Genomic DNA, 27865 nt, shown 5'->3' with positions numbered 1-27865 from the left:
ATTTCATGCTGCCTAAAGTAGCTCAAAAAATCAAATCATAAAGTCCAACTGGAAAATACTCTCAACTGCTTCATATGACAAGATAGTTGGGTTTTGCAGGTCTTTTTACATTATGACCTGAAAAAAATCCTGAGCAACTTGCCAGGCAATTCGTGAACAGAACAAGGTGTACTTGTGGGGACAAAGTAATTAGCAACAAGTACAACTCTGGAAAAAAAAAAAAAAAAATATGCAGAAACCAGATTGCATTGTAAGCCTACAATAAAAAGAATTCAAAATCCTTGGCTTTACATCCTACAGTTTAATCACTTTTTATCACTTAGGTTTATCACTTACATACTTTTCTTCTATGTTTCACATTATTTTCTTTTTAAAGGATTTTTAATACTTTAATTAATAGAGAATTTCTTGGACTGGAAATTCACTTTAAAGTAATCATATTCAGGAAATAATATCACAGTGACATGTCTTTATAGGCATCTTCTAAGTTCAGAGTATAAAACACTCTTAATAGGAAGAAGATGTATTGAATTTGATATTAAAAAGACTTTCATAATGGAAACATAAAGAAAATCATGCAAGAGTCATATTAAATACCCCTGTGTCTTCCTTTTAATTCTGAATTCACTATCAAGGATGAAACACAAGGAAAGGTAATACTTAAAGGAAAAAAAAAGTCCAAACTAAACACACCTAGAGGAAGACAAAGCATTGGTCAAATAAGCCGATTTTCTCTTTGTTGTTATTAATCTTGGAGGATGAACATTGACAGTAAAATTCAGTCCCATTGGCATTTTTCATAGCACTAAATTTAGGATTAGATTTTCTGTAGCATAGTATTTCTACAGAGGATTACTTTTATCATATATGCCAATTGTTCATTTCTAATAGTATCTCCACATCTTGGGGGAAGTACTTAAAACCCATTAGTTGAGTATCATCTATGTTCTGAATATTTAAATAGCATGTTTGACATTTTGATTATTCAAAAGAGAATAACAAACATATTTTTCCCACATTTATCACAGAGTTTTCCCTGTCCAGGCGTACGACAAGAAGTAAACCACAAGGCTTAAACCACAAGGAAAGAGATTTAAGTTAGATTTTACAGTAGCAATATAAAATACTGTAACTGGATTCTTAAGGAGATTATGAATCCTCTCTTTAAAGACTTTTAAAATATGGCTAGATAAAGATCTGATTCCAGTCATCTAAATTTGTTGTCCCTAGCTGATCTTATTTTAGAATAATACGGATGTATTTCTCAAGGCCCCTTTCATACCTTTTGAGTTGGTTTGTTTGTTTATTACTTAATCCTTTCACTCCCTACCATAGATGTTTTTAGCAGCAATGAGATATTTGTCAGGCTCTACTGTGTTAAATGTGCATAACTGCTACACAGAGTTATGCAAAAATCCAGAACACTTTGCAATATAATAACTAAAAAAAATTTTAGCAACATTTCAAAGCCACTGAAAATTGGACTGTGGGAAAAGAAATGAACAAGCTTCATCACTATATATAAAATAACCTAATCTACTCATTTCCTCCAGAATATGTACATGTGTACAAAACTACATAACTCTAGTTATGTAGTACATACTACACTAGTTTGTGTACATGTGTACACAACTACATAAATCTAATAACAGTTTTTGAGGAGTAAAATTAGCATGCTAACATGAAAGTTAAAAGAAAATCCATAATTACTAAGATTAGTTAACTTTTAAGTAATTCCATTATTATTGGGGATTCCACTAGTTAAGGACTGCAAAGAATACTTTTTGCCCCTGGTACATACAGCTCTTAAGCTGAGATCTGAAAAAATATAGTAGATATTTGGAAGAAAAAGAACATACACACATCCGGAAATAGACTGCACTTAGAGCTTGATCTTGGGATCCAGCAAACTCGTGACCTCCCAAGCCAGGTGCTTGTGACATTTCAGGTGGGATTCACTTGTCTAAGCACAGGCATACAGAGTCAGCTTTCACTGCCTTTCAATGGCCTGGCTGCATTCCAGCTGCTGCTCCGAAAAAATGCAGGTGTACTGAAGCTTTGTGTCACATTTGCCAGACCCAAACATATGTCTTGCACATTTAGCAGGGCCTAAACTGGTACTAAGCGGCTACTTTTCTTCAGCCAACTTTCTGCCTTCATGCCCTGCCATGACTGAAGAGCCAGGTGACAAAATATGTATGGCTTAATGTGTTCAAGCATCTGAAACTGCCAATTTTTTTTCAGAATTTACTCTAGTACGAGCAAGTTTCAAAGATCCTATTCCCTTGGAAGAAATTTCTGACTAAAAAGGTATTTCTACTACATCAGCAGCTAAAAATTCTGCTGCGGAGGTTTAAGAAGGATCCTGCCAGCCACAGTAAATACTGGGGTTTTTCTTCTCTTGTACATGCAACAGGCCTCCTAAATCAAGTTATATTTACAGTTTCTCTTAAATAAAAACCAACAACAAACAAACAAACAAACCCCTAACCAAACAAAACCACAAAAATGAAACAAAACTAAACGAAACAAAACAAAGCAAACAGGAAAGTGATTGCTTTGATGTTCAGTTGTTTTGTGTTTTTTTTTTAAAAAGCAACTATTCTGCTTTCATTCTGCTTCACTGGAGTATAAGAAATTAGTGTGAATCAAGTCTTTCCCTGAGATGTGGATCACAGCATCTACTTCTGAGAACTCTGCTGAGCACTGAGAAGAGCATTTGGCTGAGTCAACACATCCAGCAAAATGTTTGGCAACTTGAATCCACAGAAGCCTCAAATGCAGAAACATCAACAGAGTAGTTGATTCAGTCCCACACTGAAGTTAGAGGATTTGGTTAACTTGTTCACAAAGACTACCTTCTGCCCTGTGAACAGTCTTTCTCCAAAGTTATTATGAGAAAACAGACCCTCTAGAGTCAGTACCTATTTTTATGTTATAGATGCATAAATGACAAATCTCTCATAAACTTCAAATCACAATGAATACCTTCCAGAAAATTTATTTCCAGGTTTGCCACTGGCTTCCTGTGCTCCCATTTTCCCACCTGGTAAGACTTCTTTTAAAGATCTGCCCAGGACAAGGGCTCTAAAACAAATGATCTTTTGCATGTTCATCCAGCAGGGCAGTAACATCCTCAGCAGCTATAGAGCCTAGAGCCACTGCTTGCAGCAACTGACGCCATGACGCAAGGTCAGACACTGAGCAGTGACTATGCCAGGCTCTATTTCCTTACTTTACAGTCAAAGCTGAGACTCAGACTCTCTTTAAAACTTGATTTCATACAGAATAATGTTGATGTCTCTGAATTTAATCTGATACAGTGTGATACCACAGCAGGCAGAGAGACTTAACTGCAACATAGCAGAAAAGTACGTTCAGAAGGCATTAATATTCCAAAATTATTTATGTTTTTTAAGTTGTAATGTAGATCAACACGAAATAGAGAAAAAGAAAAAAGGACAAATGTTGCCACTTGCAGCATATGAGGCTTGTGACATGGGGAAGAACATTATTTTGGAAACACTAGTAATTCAATAAATGGGCCTCAATATATAAAATTCTACACAGAAAGTAAGAATTACTATTAGCATGCAATTAAGCCCTACCAGTTGCTGTCAATATGCTGCAGTAATCATTTCTAGAGTAGGAGGAAGAGGAAGAGAAAGGCATTAAGAAAAAAAAACAAACACATGTATGTTTGATAGCTATCACTATTGACTTATATAGAAGCTCTCCCTTCAAAAGAAATCTATTGCTCTCTAAAATGAGCTTTTATGGTTTTGTACCCATCCAAAGTGTGATTTTATTTCAGGTACACGGTGTCTGCTAATATCCACTATAGGTTTACAGTAAGCAGGAAACTGGTATGTACCATAGAAAATTTACAAAACACTGCTAACTGTCACAAGTATCAAAATTTACATTGCTCATAGAAGTTATTCAGCCCCAAATTTATATGCAACAAAACTCACTGGTCTAGTACTGTCATTTGGCAGTCAAACTGTGAAATAGCTATACATTTATAGCTCTTTCTGTTTTTCTAACCATTACCAGAATGAACGTATAGTGAGGCTTTCTGATTATAAATCAAAATACAGTTAAACTTAATGGAATCAATACAATCAGGTTTTGTCATGACAAGTACTGCATCTTTCATTGTTTATCAACAGAAACTATTTTTCATCATTATACAGGAAAAGGAGTATGATCAATCTTTCTAGAAGACGTTACTGAAACATCTATATTACAAACAATGAACTGTCTTTTTAAAAATCTGCATATGGCAATAATTAACACATCAATAATATTTTTAAGAAATTTCTTCTTGTATTAAAATACAACAGATCTGGTTTAAGCTTCAAGAGACTAATTCAATCCAGTTACGCTGCATAAATCAAAGTAACTGCTGCACTCGAACTGCAATCTCTCTAAGCAATATACAATAGTTTTCAACATTTTCCACAATAAAGCTACTTTTTCATCAAAGCTATGTATCAATGTATACAGACACCGGGAATTCAAATAAGAGACAAACATAGAAATGAGGAATTTGACACACAGACCAATTGTGCTTTTTCACATGCAAATGATTATGGGGCTCTCTGCCTAACAACCCAGGGAGTGCAAACATGCAGAGCATGCAGGCAGGATGTACGGATCAAGGCGTGCACTTTTCTTCTGCAGGGGAACCATGGAGATGACAGCACAGAAGAGAAAAGGCACTTACAGTTGTTCTAGAGAGGCAAGTCCTTTAAATGCTTGCCTGTCAATTGACTGGATTTCATTCTTGTACAAATAGCTGAAACAAGAAATAATCAGTAATATTAGTACACAAACAAGAGCTACATGAAGGTGGAAAAGAAGAATATAAGTTGACACATGAAGACAGCTTTTCAACACATTAGGAAAAAAAATACAAAACAAAAACTAGACACATACACATAAAAAATACTTTGTCCTTAAGATTTTATCCCAAATTTGTCAGGAAAGACAAAAAAAATGGGGTCTTGTAGGCCCTGAGGCTGTCACCCAAATAGTCTTGGGCTTCCCAGTGCTCACTGTTACTACTTACTGTTTCTTTGCCCTTCAGTTTCCTGATGGGCTTGCTAAAAGTCAAAATAAATTCAGCTCAATGGGACAAAATTGCATCAGAAGTGCCTTTACCAGAAGACACTGGGAATGCCATTGGTCTCTTGTTTTCCTTAAAATAGCTCAGCTGAATCCTGGTACAAATAGTCAAATTATGATGGAATGGTTTTTTACTGGACTTGGGAGAACAGTGAGAATTCTGTAACTTCGCCCATGTCACATTTTGAGTATTTAAAAAAAAAAAAACAACCAACAAACAAAAAAATCAAACCAAGTTAGAATATTGGTATCACATCCATAAGACAGCATTGTATATTTTATCACTGTGTAGAAGATGGACATTAGGTCCCCATTGATACTCTATAATATAAACAGAATGAACACATGCAGAGTACCAGTATGTACATATTTCCATACCTCTTCTACGGAATTTGAATAAATTCCGACGGATCAGTGTATGTGCTCACATTCACCATGCTTTCAACAGCAAGATTTAGTGAGAGGGTGTTGGAGAAAAATCCCATAGATTAGCTGATGATGGCAGTTTCTTCATGGAGGCAGCAAATGAAAATACTTTGGGGTTCAGTGTCAGCCACTCTTTTTTTTTGTGTTAGATTAGGAACAGGTTTGCAGTTAAGAACTTCCTCAGAATTACTTGACAAATGATTTGAAACTTCGTTAATAAGGCATGGATTTCTATGAAAAGGGATGAAGAGACTTTGGACCAGAACTTGATTGGCAGGCATTTTAGTAATAGTAGTTTTGGCTTTTCTATTATTACAGTTTTCAGTAACTTCCTGGAAATATTGCAAATTTCTTTTGATGCAACAGATAAAATACTGGCTCTGCTGGAGTTGGTGGCAGTTTCCATACTAACTTGACAACAGGCAACATTTCACAATAGGCCTAACAAGTAAAAATGGTGTAGGTATCTGATGTTCAACTCATGGCAACTCTGGGGGACAATATGGAGTAGTATCCTTCCCTTGAGTCTAAATTTAGTTATCCAATGCACTGCTTGCTGAGATACCAGCATATTAATATACTTAACATAGATATGCATGTGAACCAAAAGCAGAGGTCCCCCAATAACAGAATAATAAGGAAATTTTTTTTTTCCTATGAGAATTTTAAAATGGACCATTTCTCTACACTCTTTGAAAAATTTTAAGGACTTAACAGCTAAAGTATTGTTTACCTTTATTAATACACTCCACTTGGCAGTGTGGAAATTCCTTTTATTTCTCTGAGTACTAAATTTCTGATCAGACCAATGAACCAGAGTAGGCTAAGATGGTTTTAACAACCAACTTCAGTTAAGTATCTCTTGAGGCCATTTGAATAGTTTTATCAAAAACCAAATTATTTAATCCAACTTTTTAAAAAAACCCTGTTTTACCAGACTCACTCTTGTAACTTTTATTTACTTCCTGCGGACAAAGTAAGGCAGAGAGAAAAAAAAAAAAAGTGGCTTAGAGGAAGACTGGGATGATGATCTCGTAAGCTTGTCAGACTTTTACCACCATACGGCAGGGAAGGGAGCAGCAGCCTTTTGTGTCCCTTTATGGAGCTCTTACCAACCCACCGTAGTGAGACTTTATTTGGGATTCAGCTTTAAACTACAACTTTTTCTATTTTCATCAGAAAACGCTCAGCTGCAGGACTATCAAGACCTCAGCCCATCACGTCACCTTTTCACAGAGAAACCCCAGCCACCCAAAGGCTACAAAAAAAAAGTGTCCTATGACCAATGTGTTAACCAGGCTTTCATTTATAAAGAAACATATAAAAATATCTGCCTAATGAAGAGAGAGATGTCAGAATACAAAATACAAATAAGCAGCACTCACAAAAATTATTTATGTCTGACATGCCACTGTGCCTAACAAGCAGAACTTTTTAAATACTGCAAAAATGCTTAACAAAAACATTCTCAAAATTCATCCGAGTTATATTAGCAGAAAACAGATTTAGATTATAATTAAAGAAAAAGTAATTTATCAATTAATTTAATCACAAACTCTCAAAGAACTGAATCATTAGAATTCTACAAACAATGTAGATGAGAACGGACAGATATTTTTTGATAAAACATTAAGTTAGTTTCTGGCGTTTGCTACTAACTGTTTTCAGAAGAGTTAAAAAAATTAGCATTTTTTCAGAAATGCACCAAGTCTGATAGAGGCCAGAGGTACTGGGCATACTTGGGAAATGAACAAACAAATAGGTAACCAGTTATAGGAAAATTAGAAAATATTAGTTTTAATTTAAAAGTTTGCTAGTTCCACAATAAGCATATTTATAATTTTTTAATGGACCATATTAGAAGTCATGTGATTTAAGGAAAGTAAAATTCAGATACATCGTTTGGAGTGGAGAAAAGGTAAAAAGTAATAGCAGTATCAGGCATTGCAGAGTTAAACCTGACAATTAAATAAATATAGGAAAGACAGATTTATGTAGAAACATAAAGGAGATGGTGGAATTAGCAACATGAATTGTGAAGAAATGAGATTTGGAATCACTGGAGATGTTCAAAGAACAAAGTAAGATGACCATGACAGCAACAGCAGCAGAATGCACAGAAGGAAATGTAACCTAATCCCATTTTGAGATCAGCAGCTGTGTACTTTTGCAAACCTATAACCTGTTTTACTTCATTCATCAGAGACAAAATAAAACTTGCATGCTCTCTTTTAGCACTTCCAGAACCGATACACTTCATTCAGTCTTAATTTCCATTTATCTTATTATCGCAATGTTGTCATGTCTGATTCCTCAACTCTCCATTTCTTACTAAGTGAACATGTATCAATATTGTTGCCAAAGTTATTTTCATTCTCTGTATTTATTTCCTCCTCTGTCTTCACACTAGCTTCCAGTTTACTGCTCTGTAAATACTAAGTACCCTCTATTTATCTGGAAAACCTTTTTTAATCACTAATCTTCATTTTGTATATTTTTGCATCTCCTCCCTGATTTTTTTTTTTTTTTTTACTTAAACCTTTTTTTTTCCACTGCTGATTCCAAATCTATTATCCTACATGTTAAAACAGTAGTATGATAATTCCCAATTATCGTCTCTTTTCGAGAAAAAAACTGTTGACTTTCAAGATCAGGAACAATCATCCTACCAAGTTTTCACAAATCTGCCAGAATATGTATTGTAAGGTTGAGATAATTTTCTTTCTTATCACTCTGTACTGCCACCTCTAAGTCAGTAAAATTAATAACTCACAGGAAGTCAAATATTTTCTGTGTACCATACACATCATGTACACATACACATCTTGTATCACGAGCAACAAATTACAAACATGTTACCAATTATTTTGCTCATATGAAGACAACTTTCAAAGTTTAATTTAGAAGGAGTGCTTACAGGATATTTTGCAAAAGGGGGAACATAAGACCCCAGAAATCATACAGAATCACTGAAGTTCAGAAGGAAACTATATTACAGATGGGGTCCAAATTGCTAAAACCTTTTTGATCCTTACTAAGGAACTATATTGCCACCATTAAGGTATATGAAATAGGCAGAAAGGCAGAAAAAAAAGTATTCTTCAGTTTCATAGCAAAACAAGAATAATTACATTTCTTTTTTTACAACTTTTAGTGTATGAATTCAAAGACAAATTACATAAAGAACATGGTAACAAATTTTCCTTTAAAAATGAGCTTCAAAAATCATACATGCACATTTTTTATAATATAAAGACCAACTTATACAATGTTTAATATTTGTAATGAACAGAAAAAAGAGAAAATATCATTACTCTGTTCTTCAGACAGACAATTCTGGAAGCATATACATCTCAAAAAATTCTCAGCTCAATTTCAAGAGACAAATAGTACAAATAAACATTTGAAAATTCTAGGGCTTCTTTGACACTTACTGGGAAAAATTTTGTTTGGAAGCACAAAAACCTGGTCTTCAACAGAGATACAGGAAAGGGCCTTGACATCTCTCTCAGACACTAGCTTTTTTTTAAAATAAATATACTGTATTATGATTTATACTTAAATATTTTATATAAAATTATATAACATATAGTTATATATATTTTATCTGTCTTACATATGTAAAATATTTGATATATAAATATTACAGGTATTATATATATGCATTAATATTTACTAATCACTATACATTTTATACTTATATATACTTATCTTTTCCTAAATCAAAGCCACTGAGCAATTACAGGTTTTCTAATATTACTTGGTGAATTATATATTTTCAGAACCTATCACTTGAGTTCTTGGAAGAACACAAAGTTATGGACCAATTATCTCATTTTCTAAAGCGCAACAATACAAATTAGGCATCCACAGATATCCATACAGGATCAGGCTATACAAAACCTCAATTATTCCAAATAATCTGGCTTTATAATACTAAATTCTGAACAATATTTCTAGCTTTTGTGTAGTCTCTCCCCCCTAACTTCTACATCTGTTGATCCTGTCAGGGACAAAAAAAATGGTCTGTTTTGTTCCCTTTGTTCCATAGAATACAGTTAGCATATACTTGCTCAGCGGAAATCTTCAAACTGAACTGAATTTATTTGGTACATTTAAGCCTTCTGTATTGATTATCTGCCGTGTATCAGCATTTTTATTCCTTTAAGCTGTACAGTTTAAACCTAAACATTTATCTCACAGTCACTGAAATAGCAAGATCTTAAAGCTTATTTTAACAAAACGGGATGGCTTTAAAGACCTCTCTGCAGTTAGATACACTAACACATTGAACTGTATACCAAATTTTCTCAGGGAACAAGAGGAAAAGCGAAAGATCTTCTTCACAATATAGATACTACTGTATGTACATGAAAATAAATCATAGTTCAGTTATCTCTTTTCACTCTTTTTTTGATTGTATAGCTGAATTTTATCTCAGGTTTACTACAGCTAGGAAAAGGCAAGCACATGAAAACAAAGAGCTAACAAGAAACAAGTGGCATTTTTGCATAGACGATGACTATGCAAAGAAGCTTAGCCATCCTGAATTAGTAGATCTCACGTACTCTGGTACCAGGTCCACCATCGAAACACATCTTGTAACAAATACAAGCATTATGGACTTTAATAATTCATTGCAGATAGTCTGATCAATATTCTTTTTCATTCTATTGTATATAGATTAAAAAATGTTTTTACTGAAAAACAGTGCACATAAAAAATGAGACCACGCAATGTAATCAAACAGCATGGGAAAGGAGGTGATGTGTCTGCACAGATTTATGTGATTTTTATTTTCCTCCTCCTACTTCCTTACAATGAATCGGGCTGCATTCTTGAAAAGTAAGTGGAAAATTCAGCTTCTGAATTGCTTCCGAAACAATTAAATCTCAAAGCGACCCTTTTTTATCCGTACAGCATTCAAGCACGGATCAATACTCCAAGAGAACAGAGTGAAACTTTTCTACATGACACTATATAAGGTGCACTCCAGAGACTGCAGCTAAGACCCTATGACAACTTACTATTTAGATTTAGTCTTTTATACAGATAAATTTTTAATGCCTTTTGTTTATTTAGTTACATAATACACTCAATACGTTTGCTAAAAATGGGAGGAGTTAATCTTAAAATATAGAGGCTGAACCCGGGACAACAGGGTACCTGAAGACATAGAACTTATGGCAAATCACAAAGGTAATTTTCTGTGTTTGACTTATTTTTTATCTTGCAAACTTACACGGCATTCAGTGGACAATTTAGGAGTAGTTAAATACATAATCTACATGCTTCTGCAGACACAAATCTAGGACTAGCTGCTATTAAACCACTTTTCAAAACACAAACTTAAGTACCTGTATGAAGGTTTCAGTGAACCCTTAAACAGGTGACTTCCTAAACCTTCAGCACCTTCCTTTTTAAATTCTCTAAGTTGTATACAGTAAAGAGCAAGTAGTAAGTCCTAGTAAACAGCAACTAGTAAATCTACTGCCTACAGATATCGCAGTCTTATATTAGAAATCTGAAAGCACCCACTTATAGGAACAAAGATTCGCAGTTGCCCCTACACCATAAATTAGTTTCACAGATTTTCAAAGTGGTTTATCTCCTGGTACAGTGAGTAAGATTAAAGTACAATCTCAGATTAAAACACTTTCCACATTGATGCAAAAAGCGACATTGATTTAACTTACAGATATTTCAGATTTTCAAGGTCTTCAAATGCCCCACTAGGTATTCTTTTTATTTGATTGTTGTTCAGAAGTCTATAGAAAGAAATAGACATTTATTTTAACATATAGAAACAGTAGGGGGGAAAAATGTAATAGTATTAATAGTAATAAAATTAAGAGTAATAAAAGTATGGTAATAGTAAAAAGAAAACCTAAAAATATCCAAAACAAAATGCTTTCCTCCCTAACAGTAACTGTTAGAAGGAAAAAGGTGATATGCTTTCACAGCTGCTCACTCACTACCTTGCAGGAGACAATGCTGAAAAAAATCAGACAATAAAAAAAGAAAAAAATCTAAAAGCTGAAATAATGTGGCTTTTTGTAGGTAACAGAAATGAAGATGAAAGGGAAAAAAAATCTTGGTCTCAAGTTTATAAATTGTTTTGAAATTGATAAAAATGATATTAACAAAGATTTATATTAAAGTAACTTTTCTTAGATGTTTCTTAGCAATATTCTGCGTGCTGGGCCCTTTATATCACATAGGAACACAACTATCTATATGCACAGACTTGTACTCATTTGTCATGCACTGGTTTTACAAAGAAAAGGGGATCCAAACTTAATGAAACTTGTCTTTATTGGGGCTTGTGGATCTCACCTGAGTGATTTGGACAGCTAAAACTTGAGGTTGGATAGCTAACAGAATAATTCAAAACTGAATATCAATTACAAACAGAGGTATGATCAAAGGTGACCGAAGTAGGGAAAGCTAGTAAAAATGTCTCAGTAGCACAGATTTGGACAACATACTTTGGAAGGAAAGTCCTACCATTTCTTCTGTGTGAATATACACACAGTATAAGAGTGTGTAAGAGTACAAGAAGTCTCAATACATTTACTGTTATGTGCTTGCAGGATAAATAGATAATGGTGATCCAAAACTCACTGATATCCCTACTGTATTTCAGTTCACACACTACTTGTGTTCTAGGAAAGTCAAATTTGCAAAGTGCTAATTCCTTTTCATACCTGTTTGTATATTAGAGAAAAGAAGCATGCATGCATTTGTTTTAAAAGTGAAGTTTGAAGGAATGAGAAAAGAGATACCAAGTTAAAACTATAATACAGTTTGCAAACAGTCTGTCAGAAAACATGGTCTTTCCTTCATAAATGATAACAAAGACCTTGATAAAAGGCAGCTGAGCAGGAACAAAACCTTACAACTTCTGCCAGTTCTGATGAACACATAAGAATACGAAAGTTCAAAACATTTGAGTTTGTCAAATATATTGTAACCGCAACGCATTTGCACATCTGAGCCTCTGAACAGCTTTGTCATATTTTTCATACCTCCAATTAAAGCATGTTAATAAAATATTAGGATGTAAATAATTTCCTTTTTTATTTTAATATACATATACCTGGTTTTGCTTTCAAATACTTTGGCCCTAAACCCTACTTCTGTCACCTCTGTAAGTAATACAGATGAAATTTGTAAAACTACTTACCTGTGATAAGTGAGCAAATTTGGCACATTATCAAAATAATCATATTAAATCAAAAGGGGAGAATAGCCTTAGGGTTGAAAAAGAACTTACAGTGTGTTCAGGTTTTTAAGCCGCCTAAACTCTCCAGGCTGGATTTCTTTAATCCTATTAAATCTTAGGTCTCTGTAAAAATAATGAATAAAGAAATAAGAATCATGTTATTAAAACATCTGTGAATTCTTTCATACAAAAAACTGAACTAAGCACAAGTATTTTGTGACGATAAGGTTCCATGCTTAAGCCACAGATTTTGATCAAAAGAGGGGGCAAAACCAATTCAAACACTGTTTAAGAAGTTTAAGCAGATGATTGACCAAATCCAACCTCAGCAGTCAATGTTGTAGGTTGTATCTAAGTTGAACATGTGGTCATGAAGGATGCTCTCTTCCGTAGTGACGCAACTTGCAATGGGATGTTGAATTGTATTTCACTAAATTGAATTTTCTCCATGTTTTACAAGCTGATTGTAAATAATACAGTAAATAAAAATGTTCTTAAATAAACAGATACAGAAAAAATTGGATCAGTGAAAAAGCTCAGGAAAAAGAAAAAAAAAGAGACAGCAGCTTTCAAGACTTTCAAGTTACTCCACTCTTTTGGTTTGAGGCTTAAGTGCTTTATGTTGTCCTACTTTTAAAACCTGTAAATCCAGCTGCCCACAGCTATTTATTTTCCTATTTAATTTTACTTTCTCTTAGGATTTTTATCCTGTTTTACCATCATCAGTTTCCTGTTAGATCTACAGCTTAATGACAACTTCTCCAAGAAGAAGGAAACTGATTTATCAAGTGAGGTGGTGCACTGAGAGCAGGGACCTTAGTCTCTGGAAAGCAAACAAAAGTGAAGCAAGCAGAAAGTAACTACAGTCTGAAAGACTGTGATCACACAGTGCACTGTTCTTCCTAGAACACACACTTACCAACTGCTTTCAAAAAGTGGGACATAAACATGTCATAATTTCAATCTTTACACCAAAACCTGTTTTAATTAAAACATAAATATACACTGCATTTTAATAGCTAATAAGTCTCTCTGGAATTTGGTACTTAACCAAATGAAATACAGAAAAGCAGACAAAAAGTCAGCTGCATACTAATCCCATATAACCCCACTGACCAAGGCTGTATATAATGGGGGGTATAGTTGCCTGAAGTATTTTTCAAAAAGCACACTTAAGCATCATTCCTCTTGAATCAGCCCACCAGGGCTTATCCAGCTCAGGAATAATGGCCTCAGAAAGACTTCTCTACATAAGTGGTTTAGGGTGTGGCCTATTGTACATTGTAAGGAAAGGATTAGACATGATGTGCTTGCATTACACTCCACCAAAATATTTGATCAGTAACGTGAATAAAATTGCTATCCCTTATTTAAATGTGCAGCTAAACTGCCTCTAGGCATGCAGGACAGCCCCCTAACTCAACTACCACCTGAACCTAGTATTTCCAGATTTAGAACAACTTGTCATAGCTTGAATTTGTTATTTACAAAAGCACCTTCCTTAATTATAGCTAAACAGTGTTATGTTTTGCTCATCACACACAAGAAATACTCATAACACAGGAAACACACATGTCCCTGGTGAGAAAGAGATGCTGCCTATAAGATACTGAATCTCAGGTGATAAGATTTTCTAAACAAGCACTGGATGTCTCAGCCTGCACTGAGACAGAGCTGTACAGCAGATCCTTCTGTAAGCATCACTGGACATGACATTCCATTTTATTGGGAGCTTTTTGTGTTTACTGGAAGCTTATTGTGTTTCAAGAAAGCATTTTTTTTTTTAATTAAAATAACCAAAACTGCAAACCAGAGTATTTTTTAAAAGCCTCAAAATACCATTACAACTAGCACTAATTAGCTCCTAAACAGCATGGGACTTCTCAAATTGTTTGGGTTTTGTTGTTTTTCTGCTTGTTGGTTGTTTGTTTTTAAAGTTTCACGATTAATAATAAATCTTTACCCAAACTAGGTATAGAGAGAATGCAGAATGTCTTTTTAGATATGAAAGACTGTACATTTGCCCATATGAAAAGCATGCCTATTCCTTACAGCAAACTGAAGCTGACAAATAAGTACATAATTTGGATGAATGCAATGGAGGAGCCAGGCCTCTGAGGCAGCATCAAAATGAGCACCCTTTTGATGTGTCAAATCCATTTTGCAGTAACCTACTAGGATAACCAGGGATTAGCAACACCAATCAAAATAACTTATTTTACTATCACTGCATATAGTGATAGCTTATACCAACTCTTTCACTATTGTCTTTCCCATATGAAGTTGTCACGACTAAATAATATATATCATGTTTGACACTCTATCCATTCATTTTTATTCTGCATAAAAGTACTAAAAAAAGAGCCATAATAAAACATAGCACTCAAATTTTCTCTAGAGCCCAGTGCATTTTATATCTGTAAGTAAAATGTGCCATAGAAAGCTATGTCAACAATAATCTTTTTATGAAGATTAAGCCTATGTTTTGTTTAAAGCCAGTACTGCAATTAAATTAAACTTGGAGAAAGAACGTTTATCTTACTAAAACGTAGGATATGATTTTGGTACATTCCTTTAAAGGGGAGCTCTTTCTTCAAAGGAAGGAAAACTTCTAAGTGTTAACTTGAAGTTTTTTCATTAATTTTTCAACACAAAATTCCCCAAAATAAAAAGTGAAACAGATCACAAATGCTGCTCAAAATAAAGAACACAACTTTCTTGTTCTCTAAACTAACAGAATTATACTTCATGAGATATTTCTTGTACACAGAAGATGAAAGATGTTAGGTCATAACAACTGTCTGAAGAAGAAATTCTGTCAAACTGTCTTACTTTCCTTTTATAACAGGATAGTATGCCACAGAAATATACTGCATATATTAATTTGAGGGTTTTGACACAAGTAATTTACATAAACTGGAGAAATATTGTTTATAGCAAAACTCCGTAAACCATGTCCGCAAACAAAATGATAGGGGAAAAGAGGATAAGCGAAGACTACTTACTGAACTGAAAGGTTGTATCAGGTAGAATTGGGCAAAAATCTGCCAAAAGGCATTAAATATTTTAAGACAAAGTTAATAGAAGAAAAAATAACCTGATGAAGTTAGCAAGTGTTGGAAATTTTGGAGTAGATGTAACTATTCCGGAAGTGATTTGAGATCAGAGAAAAGCCTGAAGTTCTAAATCCCTGAGAAGTGGAATTAACTGAAGAGCAATGAGTCAGGGAAGAATCAGACACAGGTTTCAGTAAGTGACCAAAATGAAACCAAACAAAAAATTAAAACCATCAGTTACCACTGCCATACAATTGTATGGAGGAAAAAAAAAGAAGTATGTTCCATACTAAACAGAAGCACCATTTCTCAGGCTTCAAATGTCATCCTCCCATGGTAGAGTCCATGTGTTCATCTTACCAGAACTGACTACATTTCAAGGGGATAGAAGAGCTCAAAGCAAAAGCATAACAGCAAACAGAGAACTGGGAACCATCTCCTCAGAGAGTGAATGGCAGGAATGAGGACTGTGTTAGACTGAAAAATGAGTAAGGGTAGCTCAAGCAGGCTATTATGACCGCAATCTTCAGACATTTGTATTGCTGAAATAATGTGTGGTTAATCAGCATGCTGAGGTTTATTGTGCCTTTTTTTCCAGACTAGCTCTTGCTCAACCATGCCACCACATGACTTTTTACTCAAAAAAAAGAAAAACAAACAACTGTTCCGTGTCCAACCATTTCTCTCTCACCTTTTTGTTCCCCATTCTGCTCTTACAAACTGAATGCACCCTAGCTGTAAGCTGTGCTTCAGGGCTCAGCAAGACTGACTTCCACTGACCAGCCGAGTGGTACCAAAAGGTTAAAATGGCAGACCAAGGGAGTCCACCCAGTTGCTGGCTGTCATTTTTACCCTCCCTAATCTCTAAACAATAAATGAAGCAACCAATAAAAATTATGCAAACACCTATGATGATGGCATGGGATTTCTGGGTACTCTAACGACTTTTGTGTAATGATTCAAATGTTATGCATTCAGCTTTTCAAATAAAAAACTAGTACACCTACCTCCACACTCAGATTGTCTCCTTTATTATTTATTTCAGAGTGAACGTATTTACTCCTTAAAATTATACCTAGACAATATAAGAATACTTTTAGGGAAGAGTATGCTACTAATGCTTTCTTGTATTGAATTCTTTCAGCTTGTGGTCCCGTAAGCATCTTTCTTTGGGGAAAATCTGCCTAATGTCCCAAAACATTTTCTAACACTGCTATCTCAGCTCCCATTCTCAAGCATAGCCACATGAAGACTCATAACAACAAAAATTAATGTTCCCTTCTACATAAAGCCCTAAAACTTGTCTGTCAGTTCACAAACAAAAACACCCTAAATGGTTACCACTTTCCTCCTTCTTACCACCCTCCACAGCTTAACAGTTTATATTGCAAAAATAGCCAGACTTCAACAGAAGCTAAGCCCATCACTTTGAAGCATTACATCTCCCATGAGTAACACAGAGCAACATGTCAACGATGCCAAGTAAACCGAATACAGTCAGGATTGCTTTTCTGGCCCCACGTCAGTCATCTGCTCCATGCTAATTCATGGAGTGTGACCAGGAAATGTTCAGCAGAGCGCAAGGCTGCGTGGGCCAAGAACGTGCCAGGGAGCATGCTGAAAATTTAGCGATCGGATGCGCCTGACAGTTGCATTCCAGTGCCTGGGAACAATCGAGGTCCCACAGCACTGTGTTCAGCTGTGGGTCAGGAACTGTGCCAAGCAGGACACAGCGACAGGGGTGCATATACACAGTTGCTTAGCAGGCTTTCTATGCACCATTATGTGAACAAGACTTTATGAAAATCTTTACAATCTAGATGGATGGCATATAAATAAAAAACAATACTTGTATGTTTCCTTTTCTGAGACAAAGCAAACAAGAACTGCGCTGGACACTTTTTGTCTGGATGAAAACGGATCTTGTTCTTAGTAAATTAGTTATTTGAGCTAACTGCGTCCATTTGTTTCCCCCCCTTAAGACTACCTATTCTTAACAACAGTAAACTGTATTAAACAACTAGCTAGCTAAACACAGTGAAAACTTCTAAATATGTAAATAATATAAAATATTTACACATCCTCTATTGTCCCATACAATCTAATCCTTCCAGGGCAGCTCCGGGCACTCCAGAATGCCCTGTGTTTAAAGCTTGCACTGACAGTGTGCAGTAATGAAAACTGTGGGTTCTGTTAACACATCCTGATGGGCGCAGCCACATTTGGGGTACAAATTCACTGCAAGTTTACAAAATAATAGTTTATAAAACAAATACAAGCTAAAAGGTAGTAATAAATATTTGGAATATGAAAATCACACAGGATACACAGCAAACAATACAGCTTTCAAATTCACCAACCTTAAACATCAAGCTACTGTCCTGGGTTCAGCAGTAGCAGTCATTTTTTCTCCTTCTTGGTAGCTAGTGTAGTGCAGTGTTTTGACTTTCAGCTCGGGAACAGAGCTGATAACAAGGATGTTTTGGTTTGGCCAAGGACTTTGTGAGCCTCATGCTCTGCCAGGGGGGAGGGGAAGCCAGGAGGAAGCAGAGACAGGACACCTGACCCAAACTGACCAAAGAGGTATTCCATACCACAGCACGTCATGCCCTGGATGTAACTGGGAGTGAGCCGGAAGGGCTGGGAGTCTGCAGGGCTGGAGGAGGTATCGGTCGGAGCTTGGTCAGGCTTGGGGGACGAGTGATCGGTCGGTTGGTGCTGAGGTGTTGTATTCTCTTCCCTTGTTATTTCCTTTATCATTATTATCATTGGTGGTAGCAGTAGTGATTTGTGTTATACCTTAGTTACTAAACTGTTCTTATCTCAACCCGTGGGAGTTGCATTCTTTTCGATTCTCCTCTCCGTCCCTCCAGGAGTAGGGGGAGGGAAAGAAGGGGGGGGTGAGTGAACGAATTACCTGACTGGGTTTAAACCATGACAGCTACTTACAAGAAAAGTCAATTAAAAAAGTCCTATAGCCCTATTTGAAATATAGGAATCCCTTTTAGACAAGTTACTTACTCAAAACAAACCATGCACTGAAATGAATTAAAAAAAATACATAAAGAGCAATTTTCCTTTATTCCTTTGTTTTCTAATTGCAAAAAGAACATATGGAGGAAAGCTAAGGTTTCATATTTCATCACTTTTATAAAAGATTAGACTTGGTGCACTTTCATAATCTTAATTTAGATTCCTTCTTGCATATCTTTGACTTTTAAAGATACTGTAGCTGGATCAAACAAAGAAAATCATGAACTATTCTAAATCAAACTGATTTAGAGTATGGCTGCCTATTTGTGTGCTCCTGACGTGCACAAAGTGTCAGCCTATGGATCAAGTTGTGGTTACTCAACACCAAAACAAGTCACCCAAATCATCACGCCATTGATGATAAGCTATTTGCTGCCAAGAAATAAGCATTGACTAATCAGCAGCTAACACAAAAAGTGTTGTCCTAACCAGGGCAAATGGGCAAATTCTTTTTGAAGAATTGTTGGAGCAGCAGCAGGAAGGAGGACATCAGGACTTCTCCTCTGCTTGTTCCACCCCAGGCGTGTCCTTCTCACCTACCTGCTGACAAGGTACCCTGCCACTTACTATGGTTTGGGTGATTTCCTTGAGATCCCTTCATTGCTATAGAAAGAGTATATAGCAAATGGCTTTCTATTTTTTCAATTTTAATTTATGTCAGAAAAAATGATCATGACACAAAAACATTATATCAAAATCTAATAAAAAAAGAAAAAAAAAACATTATGCTACTGCTTCATTCATAGCCATGTTTCTCTACATATACACATAAAATTAGCCAATTCTAACATGGATATAGAAACACTGTATAATGTGATGATTTAATTTAAAACATTCATCTTGTGACATAATATACATAGCAAAGCATACCATCAGGACATTAGTGAAGAATTTTATGTGACACACTATCTGACAGAAATGCTGCAGTTACAGAGATTTCAAATCTAGTACCACAACTACAAGTATTCTTATCATTTTTAAAGGTTAGGCAAGATTTTCATTATGCACAGTGTTCTATGAATTTATTCTAGTGCACATAAATCTGAATATAAAAGCTTTCAGAATATTAACTTTAAATAAAATATTCCTAATAGCAAAGACAGCTGAAAACAGAATTTTGGTTACCCATCTGCCATCTCCCTGGCAACTGGATGGAAATGAAATCAAAAATAAAACTGAAGGCTCATTTGCTGGGGTGTAACAATAGGATTTGCAAAATGTAACATGAGGAAATAGTTTCCAGTTCTATCAGCTAGAATCACAAACATACTTCCCAAATAATATGTGCAAATTCTTAAAGTAAGGGAGAAAATTTCGGTTGCTTTGAACAACTTTTGTTCTATTATCAAAAAAATTCTTGAGAAGAGATCTCTATGTGCAAATGGAAATTTTAGGTGTGATGTGTAATTTCATCTTCTGTTTATAGCCTGCCTGAGTTTGCTAAAGATCAGTGCAAAAATAGGCTATCATTCCTGTTTCCCTCTTACTTTAAATCTTAAGTAATTCCTTTATTTGTTACTGTTTTCACACTTGAGACTGGCTAGTCTAACCAAGCGTTCATTGCATCTATTGACCCCAAGTAATACTGTGACAAGAGTGTCTTTCTTAACACTTCTGGTGTAGACCTGGTGTTCCACATCACCTATGTTTCCAAACTTTAGAAGGCCCCTTTAAGCATTTGGCAATCTCCCAGCATTTATTCAAAGTTCTTCTTGTCCAAAAGTGAAAATATTCTGTTGCTTTGTTAACAATGTTAGATGCAATCAACAGAACAATCTAAACATCAAAGTTACACTTTTTAAATTTGCTGTGAAGGACTATTTTCCAGAGTACTGCTCTCAGATATATTTGAGAAATCATGGCAGTCAGGTGAAGTTCCCGATGACTGGAAAAAAGGAAATATAACCCCCATTTTCAAGAAGGGGAAAATGGATGACACAGGAAACTACAGAGCAGTCAGCCTCACTTCTGTGCCTGGCAAAATCTTGGAGCAGATTCTCCTGGAAGGCATGCTAAGGGTAGAGCAGTTGATGTCATCTACCTGGACTTGTGTAAAGCGTTCAACACTGTCCCACACGACATCCTTGTCTCTAAATTGGAGAGACATCAATTTGATGGATGGACCACTCGGTGGATAAAGAACTGGCTGGATGGTTGCACACAAAGAATTGTGGTCAATGGCTCAATGTCCAGCTGGAGACCAGTAACAAGTGGCATCCCTCAGGGATCAGTGTTGGGACCGGTCTTGTTCAACATCTTCAACGCTGATATGGACAGCGAGATTGAGTGCGCCCTCAGCAAGTTTGCCGATGACACCGAGCTGTGTGGTTCGGTTGATGAGCTGGAGAGAAGGAATGCCATCCAGAGGGACCTTGACACGCTTGTGAGGTGGGCTGATGCCAACCTCATGAGGTTTAACCATGACAAGTGCAAGGTCCTACACCTGGATCGGAGCAATCCCAGGCACAGCTACAGGTTGGGCAGAGAAGAAATTCAGAGCAGCCCAGGGGAGAAGGACTTGGGGGTGTTGGCTGATGAGAAAATGAACATGAGCCAGCTTCAGTGTGCGCTTGCAGCCCAGAAAGCCAACCATATCCTGGGCTGCATTAAAAAGGAGCGTGACCAGCAGGTCGAAGGAGGTGATCCTGCCCCTCTACTCTGCTCTTGTGAGACCTCGCCTGGAGTACTGTGTGCAGTTCTGGTGTCCTCAACATAAAAAGGACATGGAACTGTTGGAACAAGTCCAGAGAAGGGCCACGAGGATGATCAGGGGACTGGAGCACCTCCCGTATGAAGACAGGCTGAGGAAGTTGGAGCTGTTCAGCCTGGAGATGAGAAGGCTGCGTGGAGACCTCATAGCAGCCTTCCAATATCTGAACAGGGCCTATAGGGATGCTGGAGAGGGACTCTTCATTAGGAACTGTAGTGATAGGACAAGGGGTAACGGTTTAAAACTTAAACAGGGGAAGTTTAGATTGGACATAAGAAGGAAATTCTTTCCTGTTAGGGTGGTGAGGCACTGGAATGGGTTGCCCAGGAAGGTTGTGAATGCTCCATCCCTGGCAGTGATCAGGGCCAGGTTGGACGAGGCCTTGAGTGATATGATTTAGCGTAAGGTGTCCCTGCCCACGGCAGGGGGATTGGAACTAGATGATCTTAAGTTCCTTTCCAACCCTAGCTATTCTATGATTCTATATTACAAATCACATCAATATGTACATGCTAAGGAACACTACATGAAAATAAGACTAAGTGAAACAAACAATACTAATTCCAAAAAAAGGACTTCCAAGTTTCTTCAAATACAGTATCCATCAAGACTGAGTAAAGCCAAAGCATCATATTTGCTGTTGGTAAACTAGAATGATACATTTAAACTCAAGTTTATAAGATATTCATTTGTATTAGCCTATAATATTGAAAGCATCTTATTTTATACTTTACATCAAAAATATTCGTGTATCTTTTAGCAATGGACAAGAAAAAGGCAATGTGCATGAAATCAGCATAGTGGTATAATACATTGATGTTTGAAACATGATGTTGACACATTACTGGCTTCTATTACATCTTCGTCAAAAAGAAAAATACTGAAGTATTTACCAATGAGATGAAATCTCGATTTTTACTAACAGTGAAGTATCTCATTAACTTGCTGCAAGGGTTAACCAGTACTTCAGCATTGATTTAGGACATAAATTCAGAGATATTTCCTCAGATAAGCAAAATCATCACAGCAACAAATGGAAATATCTGAAAGGATACTACTTTCTTAAGTATCTTCAAAACTTAAAGGTTCTCAAATATGAAGTGTGTATCATAAAAGAACAAGCCCTGTGCCCAACCCCCTGCCTCAACAACAGACACTTTCAAAAGGTTCAGTGAAAACTATTTAAAGCTTAACTTTTCATCTGTATGTGATTGTAAACTGTATGATAATATGATCTTTATTACTTTGACATTAAAGGAGGGGGCTTTGGTTTAGTAAGAATCAGCAGGAATAATGCAAACTACTTTCAAAGGATGGATTTCTCATTTTTACAACGTTCTGATACTGAGAGAAATAAAAAGTCTAGAAAAGATACATATGTGAAAGACAATGCACTCTTACTCATCTTATTCACCAGTAAGGCTCATAATGAAGTGCTGATTGGCAACAAGAAGTGACCAACCAGAAAAATAACAATTCCTTCAGCTGTGTGATATATACTGAATCTGGAAAAAAATGCAAGCTAGTTAATCTCCTTTTCCTTTAAAAAGAGGGAACAATTTAACAGGTAATTATTAATTTGTAGATCCATTAGACTGAATAGTTTAAATTAATAATCTAAGCTAAAGAATGACAACTGCATTTATCACTTGTTTAGCTCTCTTCAGATGTTTTAATAAGGTAGGAATCATCATTGCCAAATTCAAAAGAACAATATAAGAGAAAAGCATTATTTTTTTTCTGTTGAAGATTAATTACTAACCAGCAGAAATAATCTATGCCATAAATGCCAAACTACTATGCTTCTCAACACAGAACAAAAGATCTGCAAATGCCAGCAAGACTACATTGCTTATGTCTACTTTACTCTTACTCTTTTTTCATTCAAGGTCATCCCAGCAGGAAATGAAAAACAGCCATCAGCATAGTAAAAACATTCAAACAGAGCAGAGCATGAAAATTGCACAAAAGAGGTTATATAATCAAGTCAGTGCAGTAACTGGATGATGTCAATAGCACTTTAATGCTGCTTTAACTACTGCCCTGTAAAAAAGCGTGTCACTTTGTTGAACAAACAAAGAGAAAGCCACCACTTTAAAAAAATAAAACCAAACCCCACTTTCGGCTGTAGCACTACTTACAGTAATCCTCACTGCTAGCAGCATAACATTTTCTAGAATACCAGAGAAACCAAGATTTCTTTTCTTCCCCTAGTTTTAAGATTTAGCCCTAGTGATTCGTTTAGAAACAAAATTACATTGTTCTCATTTTTCTTGGTAATTCATGTTTTGGATTAATTCTTCCCCAGTCTAGATTATTAGATACAATATGTGATTTTCTCTAATTTACATTGAGAAATGTTTTATTATGTGTACATTAGCCTCAGCACATAAAATAAAGTGACGGCATTTTTTAGATGGGAAACTAAAATATAATTCTTGCATAGTGAATGGGTATCATAGCCAATAATATTTAGTATACCATAATTTTAGTAAAAAAAGTAAATTTTAGGAAATATTGAATCAGAAAAAAATATTGAAATCTGTAGAACAGGATGCAGGACATTTGGCAGTACCCACCTTGATCATAAAACCATGCTTATAAAAATATGAAGAATTCATTCTGGATGACCTATCAGTTATCTAATAAAAATGATACCAGATTTGCACAAATACGTAAGATTCACTGAAAGAGACTGCTAGTTTAGAAGTCTTTAAAAATATATTTATCAGGTACGGCTTTGATGAATGGAGAGCTTGTAGTTTAGCCTTCTCCAAGAGCTAAACATTTGTTTTAACTAACAATTATTTTGCCATTAGGGTTGAAAGGAAAACATTTAAATGTGAACTCAATGAAAGCAATACAGTATTGTCTTACTAAGTCTGTAGATCCCTCTGCTGTCCTTGTTGCCAATTTTTCCAAGCAGCTATGCAGTACCATTAATAGGACTCAAGTGGGATTTGCTCATTCAAAGTTTTCAGCATGCAGGCTTAGTTGTCAAGACTTATACATGGAAATTTGACTCTGGCATGATTATGACTCTTTGTCTCATCCAGCCTTAGAGCCTTCCAAAATCCATTCACTAAATACTGCATTTTGCAATCAGAAATTTCATAATTGTTTCTAATTCCCATGCTATCTTAAAAAAAAACAAATAAACAAACAAAAAAAAAACACAATGAAAAGCTAAAAAACATCAATGACAAAACCAAAACACAAAAAAAAAGAAACCTCCCCTTGTAACAGTATGGGTAGAATTCAGAGAGATGTAATGCTATTTCTGCAGTCTGAAATAGTAACAAGGCAAGGCAAAACCTGTCTTCATTCCTCTCAGGGGGATCTATTTCTAAAACCAAATAATGAAAAGGTTGTTGATAGTACAGCCATATGATTAATTACTGATTATTTCTGACAGAAATATCCTTGGGAATGGGTTGCCTTCTTGTCCTGCATTTGTGCCATACCCAATAAAATAGGGCAGGCATGATAGCTGTGCATGAGTGCTGTGCTAACACAGATACATGACAGTTAAGGTCTTGGATCAACCAAAGTTAACTAACGGTTGGCACAGTCTGTATTGCCAAGAGATAATGATACATCAAAATATTTTTAGAGGATTAGCAACAGGTGGATATGCAACCTCTTCTCAGTTTCCTTTTCAGTATTTATTATTTCAACTGTACATTTCAATTAAAATAAAAAAAAACAAAAACAAAACCAACAAAGATACCAAACAGGGAAGCTGAGTAGCTTATGGCATACCATGAACCACTGAAACAAACGCAGTAAGAGTTTCATTTGCTTTTGTAGTTAATAGTTGCGTGAATTACTGTTGCGAAACCCTCCACAGAAATATTGCTTTTATGCTATAGTAATAAATTAGTCTTTCCCCCTTCACCATCTACCATTTTGCAAAATAGTTTCTGCACTTCTCTGTCTCACAGGGATGCCTAAATCTAAGCTCTATATCCATGAAACACTGATATTCTCAGAAGAAAGAACTGAAAGCCAGAAAGAAACATTATCATCCCCTGACCTCCCACACAAGACAAGCCACATAACAGTAGAGAAGTTCCTGTCTTTAGGCAATTATTGCTGTCAGAGCTGAATGATCCCTTTGAGAAAAACAAAACTGTGATTCAAAAAGACCATGAATCAAGCACAACCTTATGACTTGCTATTCATTCTAGTAGTTAACTATATTTGCTGTTAAAAATTGGATAGTCTCACTGTGCTTTCAGGGTCAGTCTCTGCTGACTAGAAGTAAGCAGCTATAAGTGAGGTGCAGCATTGACCACTTTTCTTACTCCAGAGGAGTAAGTACTGAAATATTTATTTTTTTTCAGCAGTTCTTAAAGATTTAGAAATGAACAAATAAGTACTAAAACTTCAAATAGCAAGGCAGGCAGGAAAATATACTCACAAATCATTGTAATTTTTCCCATTTAGTTCCATGGCAGATTAGTTCTTTCATTCTTTATTGTCAGAAAAACAGATGCAAATGCAATGCAAGTAAATAAGTGAGCATATTCATAAAAGAAAATCCACACTGATATAAAAGAGTCACTTGCATTTTACCATAGTGAGTGCCAGAGGTTAGATCGCTTCTTAAGCCTCCTAGCTCTGACACATCACCCCGTCTCCTAGAGGAGTACCCACCTGGGTACCCACCAGCCCTGGACAAGTATCAGTGGAGAGCTGAGGACAATTAGCTCTACAGAAGATCCTACACCTGAAAACAGGGATGTGAGTGAGGGTAGCGAAAGAAGTAACAAACTGTGCAGGTAAACTCTCCTAGTATGGAAGCGTGATTTCCCCACCAATGCAGTTTTGGGGACTTTTCTTTCTTCGGAGCAGGCAGCCTAACTGCATGTTAATTTGCATCATATTTATTATACTAATAAATAATACCCAGCATCTACAACACCAATGACCTTAAGCAAGAATACCCATTTTGCCTCTTTCAATTCAAAAAGAAGTTTTGCAATAGAAGAGCAACATCAAGCCAAAGGATGTGGAAATTTGAAGGAATTACTGCATCTAAAAATAAGATCTAAATTTGACTCAAAAGCCTTTATTCATTGTAAATCTATGCATCAGTCTTCCCTTTCTACTAGGCAGATTTCATCAGAATGTATTTCCAACAATTACCTACTACCCAGCTATTTCCAATACAGGAATTGCCATTAGATTCAGACTCAGAGGTGGGTTTTAGAATTTATCCGGGTACTTGTTCTTACAGAATGTCAAGGACATTCACCTATTAATATGAAAAGCACTACTGGATTTAAGAGTAAAAACAAAAAAATCCAGGTACTCTTTTAACACTTGGATGCAGACCAGCTTCCCGGTTTCAGCCAAAGAAACAGCTCTTCCTTCCACTTCATGGAAAATCCCAGGTCACCTCACTGAAAAAGCTGTAGCTCTGGGAATTGTATTTTCTGCTTCCTAAGGTTACTATCAGGCTGCCAGAGCATTTAAGTCAGATATTTTCTTGCTCTACCTCCAGCTCCTCCTGCTCCTGCAAAGCAAACTCAGAAGAACTGGGAGCGACAGTGCTGCATTAGAACTCCTCTGGTACTTGTCTCCTCATTCCTCATCAGTGCAGACGGCCTCAGCACAGGCATCTGTGCATTCCTGTCTCTTGGGAGAAAAGCTGCCTTCTGACTACGAAAAGCAACGGAAGCAGCTACTAGAAGAAGACATTCAACCTTAAAAGTATCCAACTAAATTACTTTCAGGGAGGGAATCTCTGGGAACAGAGATTGTTCCTTCCTTTTACTTCTTGCTATGTACATCCTAACTTCAATATCAAAATTACAAGAAAAAAAAAACAACTAAAGCAATTTTAGAGCTACTACTCATTTCCAACTCCTGCTTCCTAGTCGCTGGAGAACAGGTTACCTTACTGAATGCATGAAGAGAGTAAATACAAGATTAATAATAAATATTAGGCTTTCAACGTTTTTATCATATTCTGTAACTTGAATCAATCAGCACCCATCTCACTTTACCTCATATTGCAAAAGTAGAATTGAACTAAATGATATGCCTACAACTTCAATCCAGATCTAATTTTGGTAGTGAAAAGAGAATAGAAATGTGCAGGAAAAGAATCATAGAATTGATCGGATTAAGATAGCTTGGAAAATTGAAATGCTGCAAAATATAGATGTGTCTGAAATTTCCATGTTACCAGTCTTGTCTGTGTTAGTTATTTTAAGCTCCCGTGGCCTCAGGAGATCATATTTATTTTACTTTAAGTCATGCACTGTCTTCCTAGCA

General features: G+C 35.9%; 1 protein-coding gene across 1 annotated transcript in view; it reads right to left on the bottom strand.

Annotated features, from left to right (window-relative positions):
• PXDN (peroxidasin) overlaps positions 1-27865 on the bottom strand; it is a 92861-nt gene that overhangs the window by 44963 nt on the left and 20033 nt on the right. The window contains exons 2-4 of the mRNA XM_057431804.1: positions 12833-12904; positions 11253-11324; positions 4730-4801 (exon numbers count right to left, since the gene is read on the bottom strand). Coding sequence (XP_057287787.1) covers positions 4730-4801; positions 11253-11324; positions 12833-12904 — 216 coding nt within the window. The remainder of the gene's footprint in view (positions 1-4729; positions 4802-11252; positions 11325-12832; positions 12905-27865) is intronic.

The sequence above is a fragment of the Pezoporus wallicus genome, unplaced genomic scaffold (assembly GCF_028554395.1).
Source record: "Pezoporus wallicus isolate ANWC-B61680 ecotype Strahan unplaced genomic scaffold, APGP_CSIRO_Pwel_v1 contig_161, whole genome shotgun sequence".
Classification (NCBI taxonomy): domain Eukaryota; kingdom Metazoa; phylum Chordata; class Aves; order Psittaciformes; family Psittacidae; genus Pezoporus; species Pezoporus wallicus.
This window is presented reverse-complemented; position numbering and strand designations above follow the sequence as displayed.